Source organism: Carlito syrichta, unplaced genomic scaffold, assembly GCF_000164805.1.
Source record: "Carlito syrichta isolate Samal-C Ts95f unplaced genomic scaffold, Tarsius_syrichta-2.0.1 Scaffold302261, whole genome shotgun sequence".
Taxonomy (NCBI): domain Eukaryota; kingdom Metazoa; phylum Chordata; class Mammalia; order Primates; family Tarsiidae; genus Carlito; species Carlito syrichta.
This window is the reverse complement of record NW_007246357.1, coordinates 44,208-69,817: the sequence shown is the minus strand read 5'-3', so window position 1 is coordinate 69,817 and position 25,610 is coordinate 44,208. Positions and strand designations below refer to the sequence as shown.

Below are 25,610 nucleotides of genomic sequence, written 5' to 3'. Positions count from 1 at the left end.
AAATATATATATATATATATATATATATACTGCTTCCACCCTGATTACTGCCCCCAACACATCTTTCTTGAGGGACAGTGTCTGGAGACCAAATGAAGAGGACTGTGGAAAGATATACTGACAGCAGTTGCATGTCTTAAAAATGTAACAAACTCATGGCATGGCTCTGTGTTCTATCTATCCATCTACCCACTCTACCCATCCGTTTATCATCCATCTATTTTAGAATCAGAATATTTGAGATTTGTCACAATCATGCTGAGAAATACAAATCTGCAAGGAAGGGCCCTGTCCCCCAATTTTCATTGCTTTTCTAAATGAGTAAGAGCTACCACTTGTCAACTTCGTCTTTGCCTTTCTATAAACCTGAGACCACCAGCAGTTCATGCTTTCTCTACTTTTTGCAGTTAATGTCTACTGAGGGTTGAATCTTTCTGGCAAGAAATCATATCTTTTCATGGGCATAGGAATTTATTAGAAAAAAAGGAGCTCCCATTCATTTCATCCAGATGCAAAATATTTTACTTTTGTGTTTAATAGTATTTCACCAGAATATGTAATATGATCATATTATTTTAACAAATTAGTATCATACTTCCATCAAGAGTCTTAAAAAATAATTAGAGACTTATGGTCATAAGAGCTATTTATTTATTTACTTATTTATTGCGTCCGAGTCTCACTCTGTCGCCCAGGCTGGAGTGCAGTCACAAACTCACGGCCACCGCAGCCTTGACCTGCTGGGCCCAGGTGACACTTCCGCCTCAGCCTTCTAAGTAGCTGGAACCACAGGAGTGTGCCACCACGCCTGGCTAATTTTTTTGTTTCTACTGTAGAGATGAGGTCTTGCCAAGTTACCCAGATGGGTCTCAAAGTCCTGGGCTCAGGCAATCCTCTTGCCTTGGCCTCCCAAAATGCTGAGATTTACAGGTGTGAACCACTGTGCACGACTATAACTATATATTTAAAAAAACAAAAAATTTACTCATACTGACTTTCAAGAATAAACGTACATTACATTAGGATAAAATTCAGAGGGCTGTGTAGAATAGAAATTTGAGTTCAAGGAAAACAATTATATACAATTTCTGACTAAGAAAAATTTACTCAAGTATTTTCTTTTTGAGTTGGAGTCTCACTCTGTCACCTAGGCTGGAATGCAGTGGCTAGACCATTACTCCCACACCTGGCTAACTTTTATATATCTATATCTATATCTATATCTATATCTATATATATATATATATTTTTTTTTTTTTTTTTTTGAGTTGGAGTCTCACTCCATCGCCCAGGCTCGAGTGCAGTGGCATGCTCACGGTTACCCCAGCACCAATCCACTAGGCTCAAGCGAACCTTCTGCCTCAGCCTTCTACTTTTATATTTTTTGTAAAGACAAGGTCTTGCTATGTTGTCCAGGTTGGTCTCAAAATCCTAGGCTCAATCAATCCTCTTGCCTTGGCTTCCCAAAGCCTTGAGATTACAGATGTGAGCCACCATGCCTGGCCTTATGTATTTTTAAAATAGATGACAATAAATAAAATTTATATATTATATAGGTATATCTGAAAGAATGATGTCATTGCTTTGTTCAAAGTAATACATTTATTAGATGTCAAAAATGACATGTTTTGCAACTTAGGAAAATTTGACTGTCAACCAAATGTCAGATGTCAACTGGAAGTGTGGGGATGATGTATATTTCTCAAAAATGTGTTGGAGGTATGTAAGCAAAAAGCTTGAAGACCCTTAAGCCAGAGGACTAACTGGGGTCAGACAGGTACCTAGGACTGCTTTGGGCTGACACTGGCCCATGCTTCAGGGAAGTGCCAGAGACTGAAGGTGCTGTGTTGCCTAGTGCAGCAGCCTCACACAGGGAGCAGGCATACTCACCCCAGAAACAAATGAGGGTGCCCAGAGGAGGGAGACTCTGCCAGCATCACCCACTCAACCCTATTGGCAAACTGACCAAAAAGCCAACTCATACTCAAGTAGAATTCAGCACTGATGAACATCTAGTTATCTGTGGTCTTGGCAACCTGGGCAAAAAGTGAGGTGGTTGCAATGAAGCAAAAAGAAAACATATCACTCGTGGAGCCTTTGAGGGATCAGGTCACCGGGACCCAGAACTAGTGCAGGGGTGAAGGCAGGGAGTTAGAAGGAGTTTCTCTGGCTCCTCTGGGAGGTGGCACCTATGGTTGGGAGCCTGGAGCTCTGGGGTCCCCAGCTGGCTCTCCTCTTCTGCTCTGCCACCTGTCACCTGGAGAACTTGGCTATATCTCTTGACCTCTGTCAGACTCTCCCTCCCCTGGTATTTCAGTTGCAGTGCCTGGAGCTTGGAACACAGCATAAAAGGACTCCATAAATCACTGTAGTCATTACTACGGCAGCTCAGATGTCATTTACAATTTTCCAGGCCTTTCTCTCTCCTGTCCCACCAGGTTGCTGTATCAAGACAAAAAATACAAACATGCTAAAAAGATACAGCCACTTTTACCTTCAATAAAAAACTCTATATATAGCCCTGTTATTATATTTGTATTATGTTTTAAAGAGCATTAACCCAAGTCTTCTCAACCTCAATCATTTGTGTATAATTATTTGCTATCTATCTTCTTTCTTTTTTTCCCTCTGTCTCTGGTATTACCTACCCTGCTGTTCACTTAATTTGTTCTCTAAATGTGCTCATTTAAAATTTTTTTTTTTTTTTTTTTTGTAGAGAAAGAGTCTCATTGTGTTGTCCAGGCTGGTCTTGAATTCCGTGGCTCAAGCAATATCCAGCCTCAGCCTCTCAAAGTGCTGGGATTATAGGTGTGAGTCACCATGCCCGGTGCTAAGTTGGTTTTAAAAGGAAGCTATTTAACTACTGAAAATGGAAAAAAATAATCCCTGGTCATAAATTAAAGGCAGTCTGCAAAAATACATACACAAGGGATCATTAGATTCTAATTCTGATTCTGCACCTAAGCTCATCTGTCTACTTTGTTATAAAGGAGTCGAGTGAGTGTTAACGGGTGTCAAAGGCATATGAGCACCCAACTGAGACTCTCCCCTTCAAGTTATCAGAGTGATTAAATAACTGAAACAGGGTAACCTCTCACTGTGTGATTCAATTTCAGCTTTGACGGTTAAGGACTTAAAAACGCCTTTTGTACCCCAGGGATTTGTGCCCCATCTTTCAGGAAATAGTGACCCCATCCTAATAATGAACTGAAATGTGAATTCGTGGTCAAAGTTAAGCACACCTGGCTCTTAGCAAGTCTTGGATTCAGTATTCAGGATTTGTCAATTGAGAACTATCACCTGGGGTTTCACAACACCATCTCTGTCAATAGTCAAGAGGGTGCCAGTCCCCCTCAAGACGCCATTCAAATTAAACAAGTCAGCAATATTTCCTTAAGGCAACTATTTTATTTGTTTGGCTATAACTTTTTTGCCCTGAACCTTTGTAACCACAATGAGGTGGGATCTTAAAGCCACAGAGGACACCAGGGCAGGCTTATCTAGATCCGTACTGTCTAAAACGGTAGCCGCTAGCTCCACATAGTTATCTTAAAATTACATTTAGATGAGTTAAACTTAAATAAAATGAACAGTCCATTTCCTTAAACTAGCTACCTCCAACTGCTCTGTGGCCATGTGGGGTCAGTGGCTACCATATTGGACAACGTGGTTACAGATTGTGTCCATCAGCGCAGAAAGTTCTACCGGAGAGCGCTAGTATGGATGACACATTTTACCAATAAAGAGCCTGTAATCCAGAAGCTGCCACTTGGCACAGCCTCAGAACTGGCAGAGAATCCTGACTCCTCAGCCAGGGCTCTCTCAACTCATTATCATGGCCCCAGAGGTAGCAACATTTCAAACTAGAGCTGCAGGCCAGATCCAGGTACCGCCTTGGTATTCTCAGAGCCCAGGTTCACTCTGCACTTTGTCAACAGGCTGTATTCCCTTAGCTCTGTTTAGACTTCTCTGCCTCTCTGTTAAGTCACGCTATTTCTTAATGGCACCTGGGCCAAGGCTTAGGCTCCAACGTTGCCTGTCAGCAGTGCACCGTCTTGCTAAACATAATGTGTCACAGGAATGGGGTCAGGTTACTGCAGCAGGGCCCAGACACTGTCTAGGAATAACATGATTGGAAAACTTACATCAGTGATACTCTGGATAATTTCAAAACCGGTCACATTCTCATCCCACTTCTCTCGCAGGCCCCCAGCAGCTGGCTTTACACAGTCCCACACCTCTTCTGGTGTCCCATATATGATGCCTTCTCCTCGGTACCTGGAGCACAAGAAGGAATTTGGCCCCAAGGCATTGATCAAGCATGTGCATCTTGGCATTATAGCTAAGGACTGCAGAGTGGACCATGCCATATTTGTCATCACTCTTTTAGGACACGCTTGCAGAGGAGGGGCTGAAATTTATAAGCCCACCGCCCCTCAGGCCTGCAGAAATGAACAGTAAGCTTTCAGCAGAATACAGTTTACTAGAAATGATTTAGTTAAAAATAGAAGTGGACGCTTTTCTGGAAGATCATTGGTGAGTTGATCACAGGGTGCTAGGGTTGATTGGTATCTTTTAGGAAGCAAACCCACAGAAACATCAGGAAGGGTGCAGCACCTCTGATAAGCTTTGAACAAGGCATGCACTTACAGGTTCCCTGGAAACTCCACAGATGGCCTCCAGGAAACTGAAACTCCATTCTGTCAAAAGGCACAGAACCACAGGATTTTAGAGCAAGAAGGGCTCTGATCACTGGCCTAATCCTGGTTCTATAGAAGAGGGGCTGGAGGTCTGAAGAGATGCCACTCTCCAGGGTGGTTCAACCCATTTATGGCAGAGCTAGGACTAGTCCTGGAGGAAGCTGCCCCATAGCAGAATGTGATGAAGAAAAGGATCTTATCTTAACTGGCAGACTCCAAGAGTTAGGGGAAGGGGGTGGGGAGGTAGGGTTCAAATTATCTTAAAACCACCAAGCATTTTATTTTCTTGAGAAACCTAGGGCTACTTGTTAAAAATCAAAAGTGTCAAGTAAGCAAAACTACTCCCATGCCACCCCCCTCTGGGCACGGCCAAGAGGGGCTCACGCTATAATGAACAAAGTAATGGCTTTGGAACCTAGTGTGTTGGGTTCCAATCCTAACCACCATTCAGCAGCCGGGTGACCTTGGGCAAGTCACTCAACGGAAGGAGCAGATACTTATCCTCCTGGAGTCACTGTGAGCACAACAGGCCCGATATACATACATACATACATACATACATATACATGTATAATTTTTTTTTTTTAAACAAAACAACCCCCAATGGGATCCCTCTCAGTCAGCTCCGGGGGACTGGGGTGCGGAACCCAGCACAGAAAATAGGAGCCTTGGGGCTGCTGGGGCCCGGGCCCCAGGGAGCAAAGCCTCCACGACCTCTTCCCGCCCAGCTCCTCACTCACGCCTTCCCGGCAAATCTTCCAGCCTGACGTGTCCCGTCGGTATTGGAGGACCTTCTCGGCCACAGCCTCGCTTATCTGAGCAGCCAGCGCCGAGTCCATCGCGCCGGGAGCTGCGCGCGACCGCGGGGTCCAGGTGCCGTGTGCAGTGTCGGCAGTGGAGCTGGATTCAGGGGTCCTTGAAAGCTTGAGCTTGAGGGCGGAGCTCGAAGCCCCGCCCCCGGACCAGCCTCTCCTCTCTCTAATTGGTCCAGGCCCTCAGCCGGAGCACGCCCACCCCTGAGATTGGCAGGGCCGGAGAAGACCCGGCCAGGCTCTCCCGGTCGCGTCATTGCCTGGGCGGGTCCCCGGCGCCCCAGGCTCACCCGGCAAGGTCTTGCAGTAACCGCCCAGCCCTTGTCCCGCTCTGGGCGGGGTTCCGGAGCGCTGGGACTCTGAGGCGGCCAGCGATGGAGATCAAGGGGGCCGGGCCAGGTCACGGACGGCGTCGTAGCTTTACGAAGCGTGGACTTTTGTCCTGAGTGCACAGAGGCTTTCAACCAGCGGGATGAGGGTGCAATTTGCATTAGAAATAACCTTCTGGGGCAGCTGCTGCAGGAGTGGGAGAGCAAGTGCGCTCGGAGGCTGCTGCGATGGTGGTAGAGATACGGGGACGGGTTAGGGGTCTCCCTGGGCTTTGTTCCCTGGAGCCTGAGTACCAGAAGCCCCCAGGCTCCTCCTCTCCGCACAGTTTAACGCACCCCAACGCCCCGGAGCTAAGTGAGAGGGATTCCATGGTGGGGGGGCAGTGGGGTGGGGGTGGAGAGAAGAGGACCCATCTTAGAATGTTTAAGAGATAGAATATGGAATTCTCTGCGACTGAGTTGTGGAGGCTCAAGGAGCAGGAAGCGTCATGACTCCAACCTTCTGGCTTGGCCACCTGGCAGCTTACTTGAGATGGGAAGAGATAGACTTGAGGGGGAAGAAGGCAAGTTCAGTTCTGGACGTAGTTGGTGGAGCCTGGGCGGCCTCTGAGTGGAGACATCCAGGAGGCAGGGCAATGCGCTGACATCTGAGAGAGGCCCGGCCTTCAGCTAAGAGACCCAGGAGTTCTCTGCATCTGCGTGACCTGGAGCTGCGGGAGGAGAGTGGGGTCGAGTCTTACTGGTGTGAACCACAGGGGCAGCCTCGGTTTCCTCCTCTTTTTTTTTTTTGAGTTGGAGTCTCACTCTGTTGCCTAGGCTGGAGTGCAGTGGCGCGCTCATGTCCACCGCAGCCTCAACCTGCTGAGCTCAGGCAATCCTTCCACTTCAGCCTTCCAGGTAGTTGGAACTACAGGTGTATGCCACCACACCCGGCTAATTTTTTATTTATTGTAGAGACGAGGTCTCGCCAAGTTGCCCAGGCTGCTTTGAACCCCTGGTCTCAGGCAATCCTTTCACCTCAGCCTCCCAAAGTGCTGGGATTACAGGCTTGAGCCACTGCACCTGGCCTCTAGACCCACTTTCATTCATTATTCTTTGTGTAGTTTGGGGTAAGTCGCTTAACCTCTTTTGAGTCTTAATTTGTTCCAAGGTAAAATAGGATAATAATAAATGTCTTCCCCTGCCCTTGTGACAAGCAAGTAAAGTAATGCATATAAAGACTCCTAGGAGACATAAAAGACTAGAAAACACCACATTTTAAAATTAAGTACATCAAAATCATAAAATATTAGATAAACCGAGAACAAAAACTGGGGCACATTTTGACAAAATGTAAGTTTTCTTATTGACTAAAGTGTTCTTACACATCATTAAGAAATTTTCAGGCTAGGCCTGGTGATTCGTGCCTATAATCCCAGTGCTTTGGTAAGGCCAAGGAGGGAGGATCACTTGAGGCCAGGAGTTTGAGACCAGTCTGGACAAGATATTGAGACCCTGTCTCTACAAAAACTAGCCAAGCATGGTAGCTGTGCCTGTGGTCCCCAGTACTTGGGAGGCTGAAGTGGGAGAATCACTTGAGCCCAGGAGTTAGTTGGAGGCTGAAAAAATCTGATATAAGTAGGAAAAAAAAAAAAAGCATCACACATGGACAGATACTTTATGGGAAAATAAATTACTCTGGTGGACAAACATGAAGAGGCTTGTTAATACTCTGTGTTTGTAGGATATGAAGAAGTAGTTTCTTATACACAGTGATTGAAAGTGTAAATTTATGCAGCCTTCTGGGAGCAAGAAAACAGGCTGAGGTGGAAGAATCGCCGGAGCAGCGGGTCGAGGCTTTGGTGGCCGGGAGCGAACACTGCACTCCAGTCTGGGAGACCGAGTGAGACTCCAACTCAAAAAAAAAAAAAAACAACATATATGAAAACTTTACTTGTTCTTTGACTCAGCAACTCCTCCTGCACAAAGATGTATAAGACTGATCTTGCAATTGGAAGAACCTAACTGTTTATAAATATATTAAACAAAGTTGCAGGATATCCATTTAGTGGAATATTATGTAGCCATCAGAATAATGTAGCACAGATGGCAGAAAGTTGGGGCTGGAACAGACAGGAAAGCCTCAACAGAGCTGAGGCCCAGACTGAGTTTGGCAGCATGAGTTGATGTGAATAGACTATTCTAAGAGCAATTTACTCCTTATAAAGGAAATGAATGAAATTTACAACTAAATGCTACTTAAGTTCTTACTTTTTCCCACTAAAATGCTTTATATATGTGCCAACAGGGAAGGATATCCATAATACATACATTAAGCCAAAAATGTATATTGAAGAGCGGCGACACTGTGGATAAGAAAGCTAGTGCTCAAGTCAGATTCCCTGGGTTCAAATCCCAGCAGCACCACTTAGCAGCCATGACCTTGGCAAGTCATTGGACCTTAGTATCCTCATTTGACAAGTGAGAAAAATAATAGTACTAACTCATGGAGTTGACATGTGGGCCATATGATTTAATAAATGAATAGCAACTAGAATGGTGCTTGCCATGCAATAAACATTTATATATAATATCATATGTATGGTTTATCATATATATAAATGTATGTATCTTGAGTGAAAGAATTAGAGGTATGCTTGTATATGATTATGTTTATGCATATGTATGTTGTATATGTTTACATATGTATATGTTTAGACTATTCATTTCTAGAAAGTCATAGAATAAATTATTAACAGTTGAGAGTAATGCCAAAGAACATTTTCTTTTCATTTTATAACCTCATATATTGTTTAATTATTTTATCTACTAACATGTAAGTCTTTTTAAATTTTTTTTAAAAAGCCTCATTAACAATTCAGGATAACAACTGTAGAATATTTCTATAAAACTCCAGCTTGAGATACTCTCAGACTGGGACCTATAAGAATTTATTTGGGCATAAAACAGTATGAAAACAAAACTGGGGGGGAAGTAAATCTTGCTGTAAAAAGTGGCTTTTGTTAGACAACAAACATCCAAGAGATTATTACATATATCAAAAGGAAACACAGAGTATGGGGTTAAACAAATTTTTTTTTTTTGAGTTGGAGTCTCATTCTGTCGCCCAGACTGGAGTGCAGTGGCCGCTCCCAGCCACCACAGCCTCGACCTGCTGTGCTCCGGTGATCCTTCCACCTCAGCCTTCCAAATAGCCAGAATTACAGGCATGCGCTACTACGCACAGCTGATTTTTTGATTTATTGTAAAGATGAGGTCTCGCTCCCCAGGCGGGTCTCGAACCCACGGCCTCAGGCAATCCACTCACCTCAGCCTCTCAAAGGCGTGGGATTACAGGCTGCGCCACCGAGCCCAGCTAACAAATTTTTTTTAGCACTATAATAGCACTATTTTGCTCCCAGAAAGTGGGAACTTCTGGGTATACAGAATATTTGGAGGAGGAAACTGTCCCGAGACCTGTCACAGACTTGCAACAGAAGACTGATGAGGTCAGGGCAGACTTGGAGCAGGCTGCTGATCTGGTTTAGCACCAGGGGCAGCACAGGGCAGGGTGAGCAGCTGCCTGGGGCAGAGGAGGGTGGGAGCGGCCCACACAGTGGGGCCTGGGATGGGAATCTATTTTGCAACTGGGATGGGAATCTATTTTGCAATCTGTCGGTGGCAGCAGTTCAGAACTGAAGGGAGAGGAGGAGTGACTGAGCTCTGGATTCCAGGGAGCAGAGCCCCTCCCAAAAGGTCCGTAAGCCTCTGAGTCACCTGGTTGTCCACAGCAGACCTCACTGAAGTGCTAGTGGAAGTTTTAGTGGGTGTATATGGGGGCAGGGAGCCCAACATCTTCTAACCCAACCCACCACCAGACCGTGGGGGGGGGGGGTGGACCCAAGTGTCCAATCTTAAAAGGCCTTGAGTAATGTACAGCATCTGCTTTCTGTTCATACTGATGAAGAATTGCATATATGAAGTTAGCTGGGGCAGGTACTGTGCAAATTCTGTATCTGTAAGCTTGTCTTTATGATTGCTGTTTACTTAGCAAGAGCTAATTGTTACCCTGTGCTTCCTACCAGTCACTAGGCTAAGCACTTTATACCTGTTTGGGGCTATTTAACCCTCATGACAATGTCACAGACCCAGAAGGTCGAGACTACTACCCCCTTTTATTTATTTATTTATTTTTGAGTTGGAGTCTCACTCTTATTGCCCAGGCTGGAGTGCAGCAACATGCTCACGGCCACCGCAGCCTCGACCTGCTGGGCTTAGGCAATCCTTCCGCCTCAGTCTTCCAAGTAGCTGGAACTACAGACACATGCCACCACGCTTGGCTAGTTTTTGTGATTTGTCATAGAGATGAGGTCTCACCAAATTGCCCAGGCTGGTCTCGAACCCCTGGGCTCAGGTAATCCTCCCGCCTTGGCCTCCCAAAGTGCTGGGATAACAGACTGAGCCACCGTGCCCGGCCTACTACTCCCTTTTTGCAGGCCAAGAAAATGAGGGTGGTATAATGTCTTGAAGGCCACATAGCTAGTAAGTGGCAGAGCTGTGTCACACACCCAGTTTCTATTTCCAAAGACCATATGTTTACACACCTGCTTGACTGCCTCCTGCTTCCTAGAAGCATATGCAGTCTTGACCATGAAGTGTGCAAACATGAAAAAAAAACAACCAGCAAACAATGAAAACACACATGTACAGAGTTGTTGGAAAATACTCTAAAGTTAGTCTTCCAGCGGTGTGCAGAAAACTTGTCTCCAAATTTCCTGATATTCATGAATTCTGAAACATAAAGAGTAAGGGAAGCATTCTTAGCTTACTAAGTGTTTGTTTGTTTGTCAAAGTCTCACTCTGTTGGCTAGACTGGAGTTCAGTGGCCCAATCATGGCTCAGTGCAAACTCAACCTCTGGGCTTCAGGCGCTCCTTCAACCTTAGCCTCCCGAGTAGATGGGGCTACAGGCACACACCACCATGCCAGGCTAATTTTTATGTTTTTAAAAAATTTTTTTAGTGATAAGACCACTCTATTGCTCAAACTGGCCTCAAATTCCTGGGCTCAAGTGATCTTCCTGCTGCTGCCTGTACCAAAGTTTTGGGTGTATTGGCATGAACCACTATGCCCTGCCTGGTTACTAAGATATTTACTGAGCTATTCTTCCCAAGAGAAGTTTATTCTTTATATTTAATGGATATGACTGTTTGATCTCAGAGACTTGAGAGCAGTTTGTTATGAAGGCGTTTTCAGGAGAGATTTTTAATAATACTTTGAAACATGTCCTCAGTATTAGTTTGACCAAAGGCAGAAATGCACAGCCTTGCCCCTATGAACCAATAGTAAATACTAAAATACAAATCAATATGGTGAAAATACAGTTATGCTAAGGCATTTTGACAGCGTAGGTTTGTAGCTTTCTGTTGCTGCAACTGAGACCAGGGCTAGAGTTCAGGGAATGGAGGAGGATGACTGATTAGCACACAGGTGCTATTGTCAGGAGCTTTCTGGGCTGTTCACAGCAACGATGGCTACTGTCAACAGAAAATTGAGCAAAGGTGTTGAATGGGCAATGAGTTCCTGGAAGAGGAACTGCAGATTTGACCAATCAATTTAGAAAAAGATGCTAACAGCCGGCTCGGTGGCTCAACCTGTAATCCTGCGCCTTTGGGAGGCTGAGGTGAGTGGATTGCCTGACCCGTGGGTTCGAGACCCACCTGGGCAACTTGGTGAGACCTCATCTCTACAATAAATCAAAAAATCAGCCGGGCGTGGTAGCGCATGCTTCTAATTCCGGCTACTCGGAAGGCTGAGGTGGAAGGATCGCCGGGAGCCCAGCAGGTCGAAGCTGCGGTGGCCGGGAGTGGCCACTACACTCCAGTCTGGGCGACAGAGTGAGACTCCAACTCAAAAATAAATAAATAAATAAATAAAAAGATGCTAACAATAAAAAATGCAAATTAATTAAAATAAGTTGGTATTTTTTTCATCAGATTGGCAAAAATGATATCATCGTGGCCAGATGTAGCTCACACCTGTAATCCCAATACTCTGGGAGGCCAGGGCAGGAGGATTGCTTGAGGCCAGGAATTCAAGACCAACCTGGGCAATATAATGAGACCCTGTCTGCACAAAAAAAGAAAAGTAATGATATCATGTGAAACTGTCAAGCATTGGTGAATTAAGAAGGAAAATGGCCTTGTCATCCACTGTGTAGAGAGTGTGCATAGGGGTCTGGACTCATGAAAATTAATAAGCTAGTAAAAGTGAATATGCTAATACCCCAAAAGCTAGGGATTGCACTTTTAGGAGGATCATGATCCACTTCTGAATAAACACTGGCACATATACACTAGAAGACCCAGAAAAGATGTTTAGTGCAACATTAGTCTTAGTAGCAAAAAAGTAGGAATGATTTCAATGTCCATCAGTCAGAAATGGATACATATTATGTAGTTTATTCACATGATGAAATACTATGCAGCAGTTATAATAAGTGAGTTTGATCTATGAGGGAGGACCCCCTGCCAAAACTGGAATTATCTTTTGGAGGGTAGGTCCCTGGTAGTACAGGTTTCCCCTGCTAGGTAAGTGTTCTAGGAACCCATCGGCATCAGTGTCCAGGTAGCGTTGTTATGAAAGGCTGCATTTGGCTTCAGTGAGTTTTTTTTTGGAGATTCTTTCAATGCATTTGCCCATTTCGTGTTCTTGATTTACAAAAACAACAATGTGCAGTAGTGAAATTTATTCAGCAGTTTTTGATGAAAAATAGCATGACTCCAATGCCCTGCTCTCCCTATTCACCTGATCTTGCCCCAAGTGACTTTTTCTTATTTCTTTGATGAAAAAAGCCCTCAAAGGGAAACAATTTGCCAATGTGGAAGAAGAGAAACAAAAATGGCAGAAGCACTAAAAGGCATCCAAATTGATGAGTTCAAAAACTGTTTTGAGCAGTGGAAAAAAGCATCTTGATACGTGTACTGCATCAGATGGAATGTATTTTGAAGGTGATGAAGTTCAAACATGTAAGAATAAATACACAATTTTTTATGAATAAATTATGGGTTTTTTGGGGTCCTCCCTTGTATATATTTCTTTGATAAACCTCGAAACATAAATATTTGCAATTATACATGCAGAATAATAGCGTTCACTCAAGTAAAATATGATGAATACTTGTGGATATGTATTTACACACACACACCCACACCCACAAACATATATAACTATGGACATTCAACCAATTGTTGATTAGTGTGTGAGGATTCTTCACGCTACAATTCTTAGTAGTGTGAGGAGAATGAGGCTTAGTGTGGGGATTCAAGTGGGCTTTGATTATATCTGTAATATTTTCTTTATTATTATTTTTAAAATATTTTTTATTATGGTTTTGTGGGGTACAGTTAAGGGTTAGGTATACAATTACGTTTCATTCAGGCACCCTGTTGATAAGAGGTGTTTCCCCGTCCCCAGACAGATATTTGCTACTGTTAATCCCATCTCCCTCCCCCCCATAGTTTCCCAGTACTGTCAGTCATTTGCTTATAGTATTACATTGGATGTTCAAGGTCCACTATATGAGTGAGAACATGTGATACTCGGATCTTTGTTTCTGTGAGAGGTCACTCAATATTATATAGACTCTAGTTCCATCCAGGTTGCTGCAAAATTCATGATTTTGTTCTTTTTTATGGCTGCGTAGTATTCCATCGAGTATATGTACCACATTTTTTTAATCCAGTCCTCTTTTGATGGGCAGCATGGTTGCTTCCAGGTTCTTGCTATTGTGAACAACGCTGCGATAAACATACGTGTGCAGGTATCTTTTTTATAGAGTGATTTGAGTTCTTCAGGGTATATTCCCAGTAGGGGGATTGCGGGGTCATATGGGAGGTTGAGTTTTAGAGTTTTTAGGAATTGCCACACTGCTTTCCACAGAGGTTGCACTAGTTTACACTCCCACCAACAGTGTAGAAGTGTTCCCTTTTCACCATTAATAGTAACAAAATGGCTAAATGGAAATAAAATTTCAATTTCCACATTTGTTGACTTTCAGGTGGGAATATTGGTGCTTGTCACAATAGTCTGTGCACTGTTCTGTGGGTTTCACATTTCTCTAAGTTAAGACATAACCCAACAGTAAGTGCCAGAGTGCATGTGAGCTGGGCTGTGCACTGAAAGTGGATACTCACTTTCCACCCTGGGTGTATACAGGCAACTCTCAAGTTTCCTCAGGAATGTTTCAGAGCCTGCTTGTCCTGAAGTCCCTAATGGAGCATCTCCCCACTCCACACAGACGTAGGTGCTCCCATAAGTAACTGGAGGCAGGTTTTTCCAAAATAGGTTGTAATGTCCCACAGAGCTCAAGGCTACTGTCCCAGCTGGGCACAGTGGTTCACACCTGTAATCCCAGCACTTTGGGGGGCTGAGACAGGAGGATCGCTTGAGCCCAGAGTTTGAGACCAGCCTGTGCAACATAGTGAGACCTCATCTCTACGAAAAATAAAAAAATTAGTTGGGCAGGTGGCACATGCCTGTAGTCCCAGCTACTTGAGAGGCTGAGGCAGAAGGATTGCCTGAGCCCAGGAAGTCAAGGCCGTGGTGAGCTGTGATTGTGCCACTGCACTCCAACCTGGGCTGCAGAGTGAGACCCTGACTCAAAAAAAAAAAAAAAAAAAAAAAAAGCTGCAGTCCTACACTAATACCTGGAAGAGAAGATTTGCATAATGGAACTCCTATGAGCACCTCTGTCACAAAAGGACATTTCCTTGGCATGGTAGAACATTTAACCTTGAGCAGACTGTAAACTTTTGAATTTATCATGGCAAGACATTTGAAATATATACACTCCTTTTCATATAAATTTGGGAAGGGATTTAAAAAGTGTGCGTGTTTAAATGGCGGTGTTTATACTGAACTCTTGAATTACAATCCTGAAACCATGTCATTTGTAATTCATTCTTTAGTACAGTTCATTTGTTTATTCATCTACTCTTCATATTCAAAAGATATTTATTATCTGTGGTAGGTTTCCACAATTTCTGCCTCCAGCTATACACAGCCAATATAATACCCTCCCCATGGGAGTGCTGGCACTTGTGAATATGATAAATTTTGCTTCCAGATGTAGTAAAAGTGAAGTGATTTTGAAGATGTAATTAAGATCCCCATTCAGTTAAATTTGAGTTCATTCAAAGGAAAATGATCTAAGTGGGCTTGACCTAATTAGATGAGCCCTTTTAAAAGTGGATTCAGACCTTTTCCAGAAGGAAAAAAAAAAAAAAAAGACAGACTTGCAGCTGAAAAGATACACTTTTGCTGGCTTTAAAGATGTCAACAGCCATGTTATGGAGAAGGTTCTGTGGAAGGAGCTGAGGGCCTCAATCCCAGAACCTCAAGGAAGCAAATTCGGCCAACAATCCTGTGTGCTTGGAAAACAACATTGAACCTTAGTTGCCAATTGTGGCTGATACTTGTATTACAACCTGGTGAGACCCTGAGCTCCGGACCCCGTGAAGCTGGGCCTGGACTCCTGACCCATGGAAGCTGTGAGCTGACAAATGTGTGTTCTTTTAAACCACTGCATTTGTTATGCAGCAAATAGAAATCTATGACGTGTCAGTTACTGAGGATGCAGAAATGAACGAAACACCATTCTTGCTCTGAAGACACAATCTGATAGAGGAGACGGAAGTTTTAAAGAGACAATGTGGTGCCTGGCTCGGTGGCTCAGCCTGTAATCCCATGCCTTTGGGAGGCTGAGGTGAGTGGATTGCCTGAGCCCGCGGGTTCGAGACCCACCTGGGCAGCGAGACCTCATCTCTACAATAAATAAAAAAATCAGCTGGGCATGGTAGCGCATGCCTGTAATTCTGGCTACTTGGAAGGCTGAGGCGGAAGGATCGCCGGAGCCCAGCAGGTCGAGGCTGCGGTGGTCGGGAACAGCCACTGCACTCCAGTCTGGGCGACAGAGTGAGACTCCAATTCAAAAAAAAGACAGTGTGGTGTTTAAAGTGTTATCATGGAAATACAAGTCAGGGCACACTCCTAGTGGACCATGGCAGACGGACCAAATCCTGCTGGCCCAACCTCGCATAAAGCCAGCAGAAGGACCAAATGGTTCCAGCCCATAGAGGTGAAGTTAAAGGGAATTGGGGGAGGGACCGTTCAGTTCTTCCTTCTGGGCTTAGTAGCTGGATGGTGTAAGCCTGGTGTTTCCTACCACGGGGAGGAAACCTGTTGGCAGTAGGAAGATATGAAGTCAACAAAAATAGAGAGGAGAGGTGAGAAGCAATTTCTGCAGATGTTTGAGGCCCTGGCTCCAGTGGGACCCAAGGCCAGCTTCAGTCCCATCCTTCCCAGTTGAACCAATCAGTAAACCTTAGGTATACATCTTAGGTTATTTCTAATTCAAATGTCCTGACTAATTTCTGCAGTTATATGCCCAATAAACAGAAGACATCAGGTACTCTCGTCATCACACAGCTAACCTAAGCATTGTGACATTTTGAAGGGTGGCCACTCGATTTCCTGGTGCTTATGATGGTGGACTGACTTTTGTGTGTTGAAAGAGAGCATTGGCCGGGCTCGGTGGCTCAACCTGTAATCCCAGCACTTTGGGAGGCCGAGGTGAGTGGACTGCCTGAGCCTGCGAGTTCGAGACCCGCCTGGGCAACTTGGCGAGACCTCCATCTCTACAATAAATTAAAAAAAATTAGCCGGGTGTGGTAGCGCGTGCCTGTAGTTCCAGCTACTTGGAAGGCTGAAGTGGAAGGATCGCCAGAGCCCAGCAGGTCGAGGCTGCGGTGGCCAGGAGCGGCCACTGCATTCCAGTCTGGGTGACTGAGTGAGACTCAACTAAAAAAAAAAAAAGAAAGAGAGCATCACAACACAAACAGTTAAGGACAGGCACAAACACCTCGGGTGAGGTTTCTGTGTCAGAAGGAGATGCCTGACTTGCCTTGATTTGTGGTCATCCCCAAAAGAGACAAAGGACTGAAGTTTTCTTGAAATAATGGTCTGATGTGCTTGTGTGCTAGATGCAAGGAGACTGTGGAAAGGACCAGCGTGTGTGTGGTTGGCCTGTTGATACCGGCCCAATGTCCCCCACAGAACTAATATTTATGAATTTTTAAAAATAAACAGAAATTGACCCTCCCAGTCTTTTTCTGTCTTTTCCTTTCCTTTCCTTCCCTTTCTTTTCCTTTCTTTCTTCTCTCTCTCTTTCTTTCCACCTGGGCTGTTATCGAACTCCTGGGTTCAAACAATCCTCCCGATTATAGGCGTCAGCCACTGCACCCAGCTGGACCCTCCCAGACTTAAATTTACATTTGCTTTATCTGAGTTCCCTCTTCAGAAGCCTGAAGGGTCTGAAACTCACCATAACTTTGCATCCGGACAGTGAGACGCCCGATCCCTCACTCAATACGATTGCTTCCTTACCCTTCCCCAATTGGTGTTTTACATTCCTTCCCCCACTTCATGAACCTCCAATTTCAATCAGCTGGGGAGACAGATTTGAGGCTGATCTTCTGTTCTTGACTGATACCACTCTCTGGTAGTACCCATTGCCTCAGTGACTGGCTTTCCGTGCTATGAACAAGGGGCTCTCTACCCAACCTCTGGCGTTACAGTAATGCGTGAGTCTCAGGGCCTCAGCCATCAGCCAAGGGACATGTCTGGACAATCTCAACAGGTCTCTTAACAAATCACTCTTGTTCATCTCTTTTTTTCCAGACGGAGAGAGGCACGTGCTGGCCCAGCATGTCGATAAGAACCTGATCTCTATGAATAAATGCTGAGGGGAAGCCTAAACATTTGAACAAATCAGGTCATCCAGATCTGCAGTCAGCTCCTGCCCCAACTTGGCCCTCCTCCTGCTGGCTTGGCCCACAGACCTGGGGAACTTGCTCTGGCTGTGAATGACTTGCAGGTACTGGTCAGTGCTGCTGTTTTGCTGGTCGCTGCTAGATGCTACTGACATGGAATCAGATTCCGTGAGGGATGGCTCAAACCTGGGCTTGACTTTGGGCTTCAGAGGGGCTTGTGGATACTGGAAGTACCGGGAGCGTGGCTTTTTATGCACATATGTGGGCCTGTCAGGTTGAACTTCAAAACCATCATTCCAAGACTTGTAGTGTGCCTTTCCCTGGTGCTTGGGAGCTAGGGTTTGACTGTCTGACCTTCCCCCAATGTAGAAACAAGGAGCCCAGTGGAGATCTTTCCGGGAACGTTGGGGAAAGGACCGTTTGATCCAGTCTCTCCTCAGTATCTCCTCTTCCTCTTGACTGAGCTGTGGAGAGCAAGGCTGGGGCGGGACCTGAGACACATAGGGTCGCATGTTCCTGGGGTGCATCTCCACAATGTCCCCTGAGGCATCTACCTTGAAATGTCTTTCTGGCCAGAAGGTTGGATGGGTTTTTTGGTGAGAGTTGCATTCATTAATGATATAGTATGTGGGGGCATGGGGCCTATGACCCTGTGACCCCGAGACTGAGACCCTTGGTCTATCAAGGGGAGGGCTGATTTGCTGAAAGTCTTTTCGGAAAAGAGGTTCTGAGTGAACATCTTCGAGGTGCTTCATAAACGTCACGGGTGTACGTGATCTGTTCTTGTGAAGGTCACCCATGCTTGCACACAGGCCACGTGGATACCTGTAAGACAGAGGTGGCTAAATAGACCTGGCCTTGGTGGTCTCAGAGCCCGACACCTGAGCACTCTGAGCTGTAACCGGTTTTCTCAGTATTGTCACTGAGTCTGGTTCCAAGGAGTTAATGGGTGTTCTGTGGGTTGTGTGCACAGAAACATTTGAAGAACTGGATTAAACAGGTTCTTTGACTTCTGGAATTCTCAGAACCCTTAGTACAATGATGTGTCCCAAGAATCACCATGGAGGGGGCAGGGTAAGGGGTGTTGTGCTAATGTATTTCATCATGGAGCCCTCTTTTTGTCAAGAAGCACACAGTGGGACTGCTGTTTGTGGAGCACATGTTAGGAACACAGATCTTCATCTCTGCTAAGCAGCTGTCCTGCTTCTCGGCCACTTCCCTGAGTTTCCACTAGGGGAGTTATACATATTACAAAGTTCCCCATAAAGCTTGAATCTGCCCATGACTCTGGGTTGACCCCAGGGGCCTCCTAGCAGTGTTTGAATCCCTCCTCCTTGTTAAGATCCCACCGACATGAAGACATTTCCTCTTATTTCAACATTTTAGGTCTTTTCTAACCTAGTCATTGTCTTAAAAAAAAAATAAAAACCTCTTTGTTTAATCTATATCACTTTCACTGTGTTACATTCAGATTAAATGTAATTCTTCACATGAGTGTGGGCCAGCCTGGGTCTGTCCCCTCCATCCTTTCAGACGCTCTATCTCCATTAAAGGAAGCAGGATTCTTCTTTCTTTTACATAAGACTGAAACAATGGACCGGGCACGGTGACTCATGCCTATATCCCAGCACTTTGGGAGGCTGAGGTGTGAGGATTGCCTTAGCCCAGGAGTTTGAGACCAGCTTGGGCAACATAGTGAGACCTTGTCTCTACAACAACAACAAAATAGTTGGGCATGGTGGCACACACCTGTAGTCCCAGCTCCTCAGGAGGCTGAGGTAGAAGGATTGTCTGAGCCCAGAGGGTCAAGGCTGTGGTGAGCCATGATCCTGCCACTGCATTGCAGCCTGGGTGACAGAGTAAGACCTCAACTCAAAAAAAAAAAAAAAAAAAGACTGAAACAGTTGGCCCCATATAATACATAGATTGTCTTGCCAAACCTGGAGCTAAAATATGGAAGTTCTTTCCAATAATATGGCCAGCCTGCAACTAAAAGATGAACAGTTACAAAGGCATTTTATTTTTCTATTTTTTTAGGCTGCAGAAATGTTTATCCTAAGTTGTCTGGAATGTTTGCTTATAGGTTATAAGGCAGATCGCTTAGGAGGAAGAATTTGTCCTATTTGACAAACTTTGACAACTCCCCACCTCCCACTGCCTCCATTTCTTCTCATTACCAGTTGTCAGTCTCTTGACCCCTTGCCTTCTGGAAGAATTAGAAATTAACAGCCTTGGACTTCCGTGGCCTCATTGAGGCCTTAAAGTCCCCAACGACTCTTTCACTACACTTTCTGTGGCCTCTGGACCAGGGCTGGTACCACATTCAAAGGGGCCAGGTTTCCCTCCCTGTTGCAGTAAAGTCTCACCTGTTAGTATTGTGCTCTGGCCTGGATTTGGAGGCCCCAGGAAGAGGTGAGCTGGGATCCCTGAGCCCTAGCCTGGGGCTGTGGGGCACAGGCTGGGTGACGGTCTCTATCTTGCTTACTGAGTTGAAATGGACCGTGTTGCCATTATCTTGGGGTGTGGCTGAGGACAGCTGGCTGATAAGATCACCATCCTTTGGAAGTCTCTTGGTACTCTCCTCCTGGGTCTGGATTCGGGCTGCAGGGAGAGGAGGACTTATGAAAAGGCACTACTGCCGGGCTCGGTGGCTCAGCCTGTCCTCCCGCGCCCTTGGGAGGTTGAGGTGAGTGGATTGCCTGAGTCTGCGGGTTCGAGACCCGCCCGGGCAGCGAGACCCCATCTCTACAATAAATCAAAAAATCAGCCGGGCGTGGTAGCGCGCGCCTGTAATTCCGGCTACTCGGAAGGCTGAGGCGGAAGGATCGCCGGAGCCCAGCAGGTCGAGGCTGCGGTGGCCGGGAGCGGCCGCTGCACTCCAGTCTGGGCGACAGAGTGAGACTCCAACTCAAAAAAAAAACAACAAAAAACGAAAAGGCACTACTTCCAAGTAGGTGGCATATTCAGGTGACTTGAGTTGCAAGAGTTCCATGACTTCCAACAGAGGGTCTGCAAACAATTGGGTGCACTTTCAAAAACACCTAATTGGCAGCAAGCATTGTTTAATTCAAATAATTTCACCCCAGACATTTGGAGCTGGTAATGTCAGAAAAATCCAAGGAACCTGAGGCTTCAGAGTACACCATCTGATCTCCCCATGTGGCAGGACAGGTACCTAACAGCTTTGGGTTCTGGTTCCTTACCCATAAGTGGAGATAATCAAGCTAAGATGATGATTATGGGGTTTTGGAAACAGTTCACATGGCATTCTGAAAAAAGATGTGGCCTTATGCTGGAAAATGATCATTGGACAATGCTATTGTGGTTTTGAGAAAGTCTGTGTGGCTCTTGCCTTTTGAAGGTCACCTGAACTCTACATAATTATGCTTAAGTGGCAAATAATCCTTGACTATTACAGTGAAATTTTATAGCACCAGCCACAGCCACTTCCCCTAGTAATTGTCAATGATAGGCTTCTCTGAAAAGTAGAAGGAGCAAGCATAACTCTTAGGCCTCAGGGCTCTGACTCTGGCATTTTCCTGTAGGGGAAAAAGTCCCTTCTGGTTAGCTTAGAAAACAGCTCAGAGAGTCAGCCCCTAGAGCCTTTGAGGGTTCCTTTCTCATTCCTGCAGGCTGGGTCAGTTTGTGGTGCTCGATGAGCCTTCTAGCTCACAGTACACTCTGTGAGTGGTCCTAAGTAAGAGGCAGGCTCGCTTTATTTGAGCGACAATTGCTCACTTTCTTCCCTTCAGCCCACACCAGACTTCTGCTCCTCCTGCTTCCATTTTTTCTGTGGGGTGGCTCTTTCTTTTATGAGGCTGACTGGGAACCAGTGTATCCAGATGCCACTGGAGAGCATGGGAAGAGGAAGTGTGTCCTTAGAGCCGATGGGTTTGGATTCCTTCCTCGGGTCTACTTTCGTGACTGGGCCTGCCCATCAGGCATTGCTCTACAGGGATGGAACAGAGAGTGAGCCTAAGGAGAGTGGACCCCAGGAAGGGACCTAGGTGGGGGGGAAGGGACCTAGGTGGGGGGTATTGCAAGGGAGAGCTGGGCCACCAAGAGATAGCACGAAAAAGTGGCTGGAGATATTCTTTGGGGTTTTCTCCAGATTAATGTACTTCCTTTCTCTCCTACTTCAAAACTTCCTTCAAATTGATTTCAGACATGTTTTGGGGTTATTCACAGGTCTGGATAGGATATAAAAATTGAGGATTTAAACCAACATGTATATTCCTAGATTTTGTTTTCTGTGCCTTAGTTAATTGTAAAAAAACACAGGTTATCAAGCCGGGCTCGGTGGCTCAGCCTGTAATACCGTGCCTTGGGAGGCTGAGGTGAGTGAATTGCCTGAGTCAGCGGGTTCACGACCCGCCTGGGCAACTTGGTAAGACCTCATCTCTACAATAAATCAAAAATTAGCCAGGCGTTGTAGCATGCGCCTGTAGTTCCAGTTACTTGGAAGGCTAAGGCGGAAGGATCGCTGGAGCCCAGCAGGTCGAGGCTGTGGTGACCGGGAGTGGCCACTGCACTCCAGTCTGGACGACAGAGTGAGACTCCAACTCAAAAAAAACACAGGTTATCAGGAATTTTTATTGATAGTGTCACTCAAACTACCTGCAATTGCCATATTTTAAAATGTTCACTGACTGAGACATCACGTCTTTGCATTTTTAAAACACTTACCCTCTACCATTTGGGCAACCTTTTTCTTATCTTCTGATCTTGCCTAGAATGAAAATGATAATCATGTAGGTTTTGCACTTAGAAGGAAGCAGTAACAAATATTTTTCTTGAGGGGAAAAAAGGTTTATTTGCCATTGCTCTTACCTTGGGCCATGACTGAACTAAAATTGCTACCTGGGAACATTGTGCTCTGGGCTCAGGCCTGTTATTTGAGTGAATAAATGTAGATACCTGAGAGCTGAAGTTTTATGCCCAGCCGGTTTTGTTTAGGGACAGCTAATTGATGGACCATGTCTAGATTTTGCTAAAAATAGTTTGCCTGAGTCATAAAGAAAAAAATATAGACCAACAACACCAGGAATGCATGTTTCCACAAAAATGCCCTTTGCAACTCCCAAATGAATTTCTTACTAGAAACTAGTTTGTATTTCTCTGCATGAATAAGAGTTTTGTTTGGTTTTTAAGTGAAAAAGGTCTGGAGTGTTTTGTGTTGGGATCTGGCACCTAGAGGAGGCAAGAGCTATCTGGATCCTAAATTTAAGAAGGCTTCATTGTTAGGGTGGTGGAAATGCAGGGTCAGCATGATCCTGAGAGACTCCTTAAATGTGGCACTTTTGGGGCCTCGCTGGCCTCACCCTATTCCTGGCCCTGGGGGAGCCCCAGGGGGTTTACAGAGAAGGAGAAATCATAGAAGATTTGGGAGCGTCTTCCTCTGACTGCTCTGAGCAGTAGGGTTTGCGCTCCCAATAGGAGAGCAGGTCATGACAGCCACATCTAAAGGGTATGAAAAAAGTGAGTCGATACAAACAGTGCTGTTGGACTCAGATGTCCAAGTTGACACGGGATGAAAAAGGGGCCCTTTCTCTTCCCTGCCAATCTACTAGAGCCCACGGAAGTGTCCAGCACATCGAGGGCATGCTGTGGCCACAGGAGGGGCATTGAAGGGCTGGAGAGAGCCGCAAGACCCCTTGGAGAAGAGGACAAGCAGGAGCAGGCTTGTTCCTGGCAAATACGAGCTGTCCCTGGGTATTCTTAGAAATAACTCTGGGGGAAAAAAAAATAACTCTGGGAGGGCTGGGGTGGGAGGATCACCTGAGGTTAGGCGTTCAAGACTGGCCTGGGCAACATAAGGAGACCTCGTCTCTACAAAAAAAAAAAAAAATTGGATGTGGTGATGTGCACCTGTAGTCCCAGCAATGTGGGAGGCTAAGGAGGGAGGATCACTTGAGCCCAGGAGGTTGAGGCTGCAGTGACCTATGATTGTGCCACTGCACTCCAGCCTGGGCAACTGAACCACCCTGTCCCTTAAAATAAATAAATAACTCTGGGAGATCTTAGGAGTGGTGACCTTCCACCGTAGGGAGTGGTTAAGAGTCACAGTAACTTGAAGCTGTGACCTCACTTGTATTCCTGTGCCCGTGGGATCTCAGTCATGAGATTGACACACACTCATAATAGCAGAGTTCACCCAATACTTGCATTTTGGATCTGCGTTTTGAGCTGCTGGTTGCTGAGCTTTAATGACCGCGCGATGCTCTGGAGGTAATAGATGAGCATGCTAGGAGAGAACAACACAGGAGTGTGAGTATTTCTTTCCCAGCTGGCTTTTCGGCTGTTCAGGCCATGTTCCCTGCTGAGATGGGTGGTGGAAATGAGAGGTTCCCAGGCCAGACGTGTGCTACCACTGACACCTCTGCTAAGGACAGATGTATCCATGAGTGTTCAAGCCAGGAGCACTGGAAGGGGATGCTTTCCTTTCCTTTCTCTGACTTTCTGCTGCATCACCATGGACCTGGAATTCTCTGCCCTAGTGATGGCACCGAGGGAGGTAAGAATGAGAGGAGGTATTCTGCAGTGTATCTAGCTATGAGCCCTGGATCTGCTCACTTTTATTTTATTCCTTTAAACCAAAATGAGCCCAAGTGACTCAAATGAATTGTGAAATCCCTTTTCAAGATTATTTACATTTCTGGAGAATAAGATTATAATAATAATGGTGTTCCATTCCATGATAGTGGCCACAGGAATTGACCAAATGCTATGGATGGCTCAGCAACTACCTCGATGGCCATGAGGTATTCCCTCTCTACCCCTCACTGGGACTTAGTGGCTGTGTCTCCATGGCACAGTGCCTTGTGTGATGGGTGTTGGACTCGTGTTCCTGCTTAGATCATCAGGCTCCATAAGTGTTTTTTGAATAAACTAATACGTTTTATTGAATTATTGGAAAGTGGCACATTCTTGTCACCCAAACACAAAGAAGGCTCCCCGAAGACAGCAAATGTTTTACTCACAACAGTAGCAGCACTGCAGGCAGGATGACCACAGGGCTGCTGATGTATCCCACCACAGACCTGAACCATGCGGGAAAGTCCTTCTCAATTGTTTCTGACACGATGTCATAAATTTTCTCTTGCCCACTGTGAGAAAGAAAAACATAACTCCGGATTTTATTGCTCTTGGCAGAGGCATGCTGCAAGACATCCAAAAAATGGCTGAATGCTTAGGGGCCAATAAATAACATTTCTCAGATGATTTCATGTGGAGTCGTCATCTAATTAAGCTGGAGGATGGAGAGTGGGGCCAATACTCACATTCCACGTGTGTGTGTGTGTGTGTGTGTGTGTGTGTGTGTGTGTGTGTGTGTTTGTATCCTAAGAGTGTACACAAAGATAGATGTTACATACGTGTTGTATCAAAGCTGACTTAAAACAAATGCAAGGTGATGATAACACTAAGGATTTCTGCCCAGATACAGTTAGATAATGTAGATTACTGCACAATGTGATGTGGACTATCTTTTAATAAAAGCTTTCTGGTCAGGTATGATGGCTTATGCTGGTAATCCCAGCATTTTGGGAGGTCAAGGTGGCAGGACTGCTTGAGGCCAGAAGTTGGACACCAACCTGGGCAACATAGTGAGACCTCATCTGTGCAAAAAATAAAACAAAAAATTAGCCAGGCATGGTGGCACACAGCTACTAGGGAGATTGAGGCAGAATTGCCTGAGCCCAGGAGGTCAAGGTTGCAGTGAGCCATGATCGTGCCACTGCACTCCAACCTGTGCAACAGGGTGAGACACCAACTTAAAAAAAAAAAAGAAGAACTGCTGGGTTCGGTGGCTCAGCCTGTAATCCTGCGCCTTTGGGAGGCTGAGGTGAGTGGATTGCCTGAGCCCGCATGTTCGAGACCCGCCTGGGCAGCGAGACCTCATCTCTACTATAAATCAAAAAATTAACCGGGCGTGGTAGCGCACGCTTGTATTTCCAGCTAC

The 25,610-nt window shown here is 45.5% G+C and overlaps 2 protein-coding genes across 2 annotated transcripts in view; both read right to left on the bottom strand.

The window, feature by feature from the left end:
* The window catches only part of STARD5 (StAR related lipid transfer domain containing 5), a 14,301-nt gene extending 8,731 nt beyond the window's left edge, over window positions 1-5,570 (bottom strand). The window contains exons 1-3 of the mRNA XM_008056149.2: window positions 5,441-5,570; window positions 4,651-4,700; window positions 4,146-4,278 (exon numbers count right to left, since the gene is read on the bottom strand). Coding sequence (XP_008054340.1) covers window positions 4,146-4,278; window positions 4,651-4,700; window positions 5,441-5,539 — 282 coding nt within the window. The 5' untranslated portion in view covers window positions 5,540-5,570. The remainder of the gene's footprint in view (window positions 1-4,145; window positions 4,279-4,650; window positions 4,701-5,440) is intronic.
* A 12,061-nt stretch (window positions 5,571-17,631) lies between these two features.
* Window positions 17,632-25,610, bottom strand: part of TMC3 (transmembrane channel like 3) — a 43,910-nt gene continuing 35,931 nt past the window's right edge. Inside the window, exons 17-21 of the mRNA XM_008056152.1 lie at window positions 24,631-24,756; window positions 23,816-23,894; window positions 22,337-22,379; window positions 20,017-20,251; window positions 17,632-18,475 (exon numbers count right to left, since the gene is read on the bottom strand). Coding sequence (XP_008054343.1) covers window positions 17,632-18,475; window positions 20,017-20,251; window positions 22,337-22,379; window positions 23,816-23,894; window positions 24,631-24,756 — 1,327 coding nt within the window. The remainder of the gene's footprint in view (window positions 18,476-20,016; window positions 20,252-22,336; window positions 22,380-23,815; window positions 23,895-24,630; window positions 24,757-25,610) is intronic.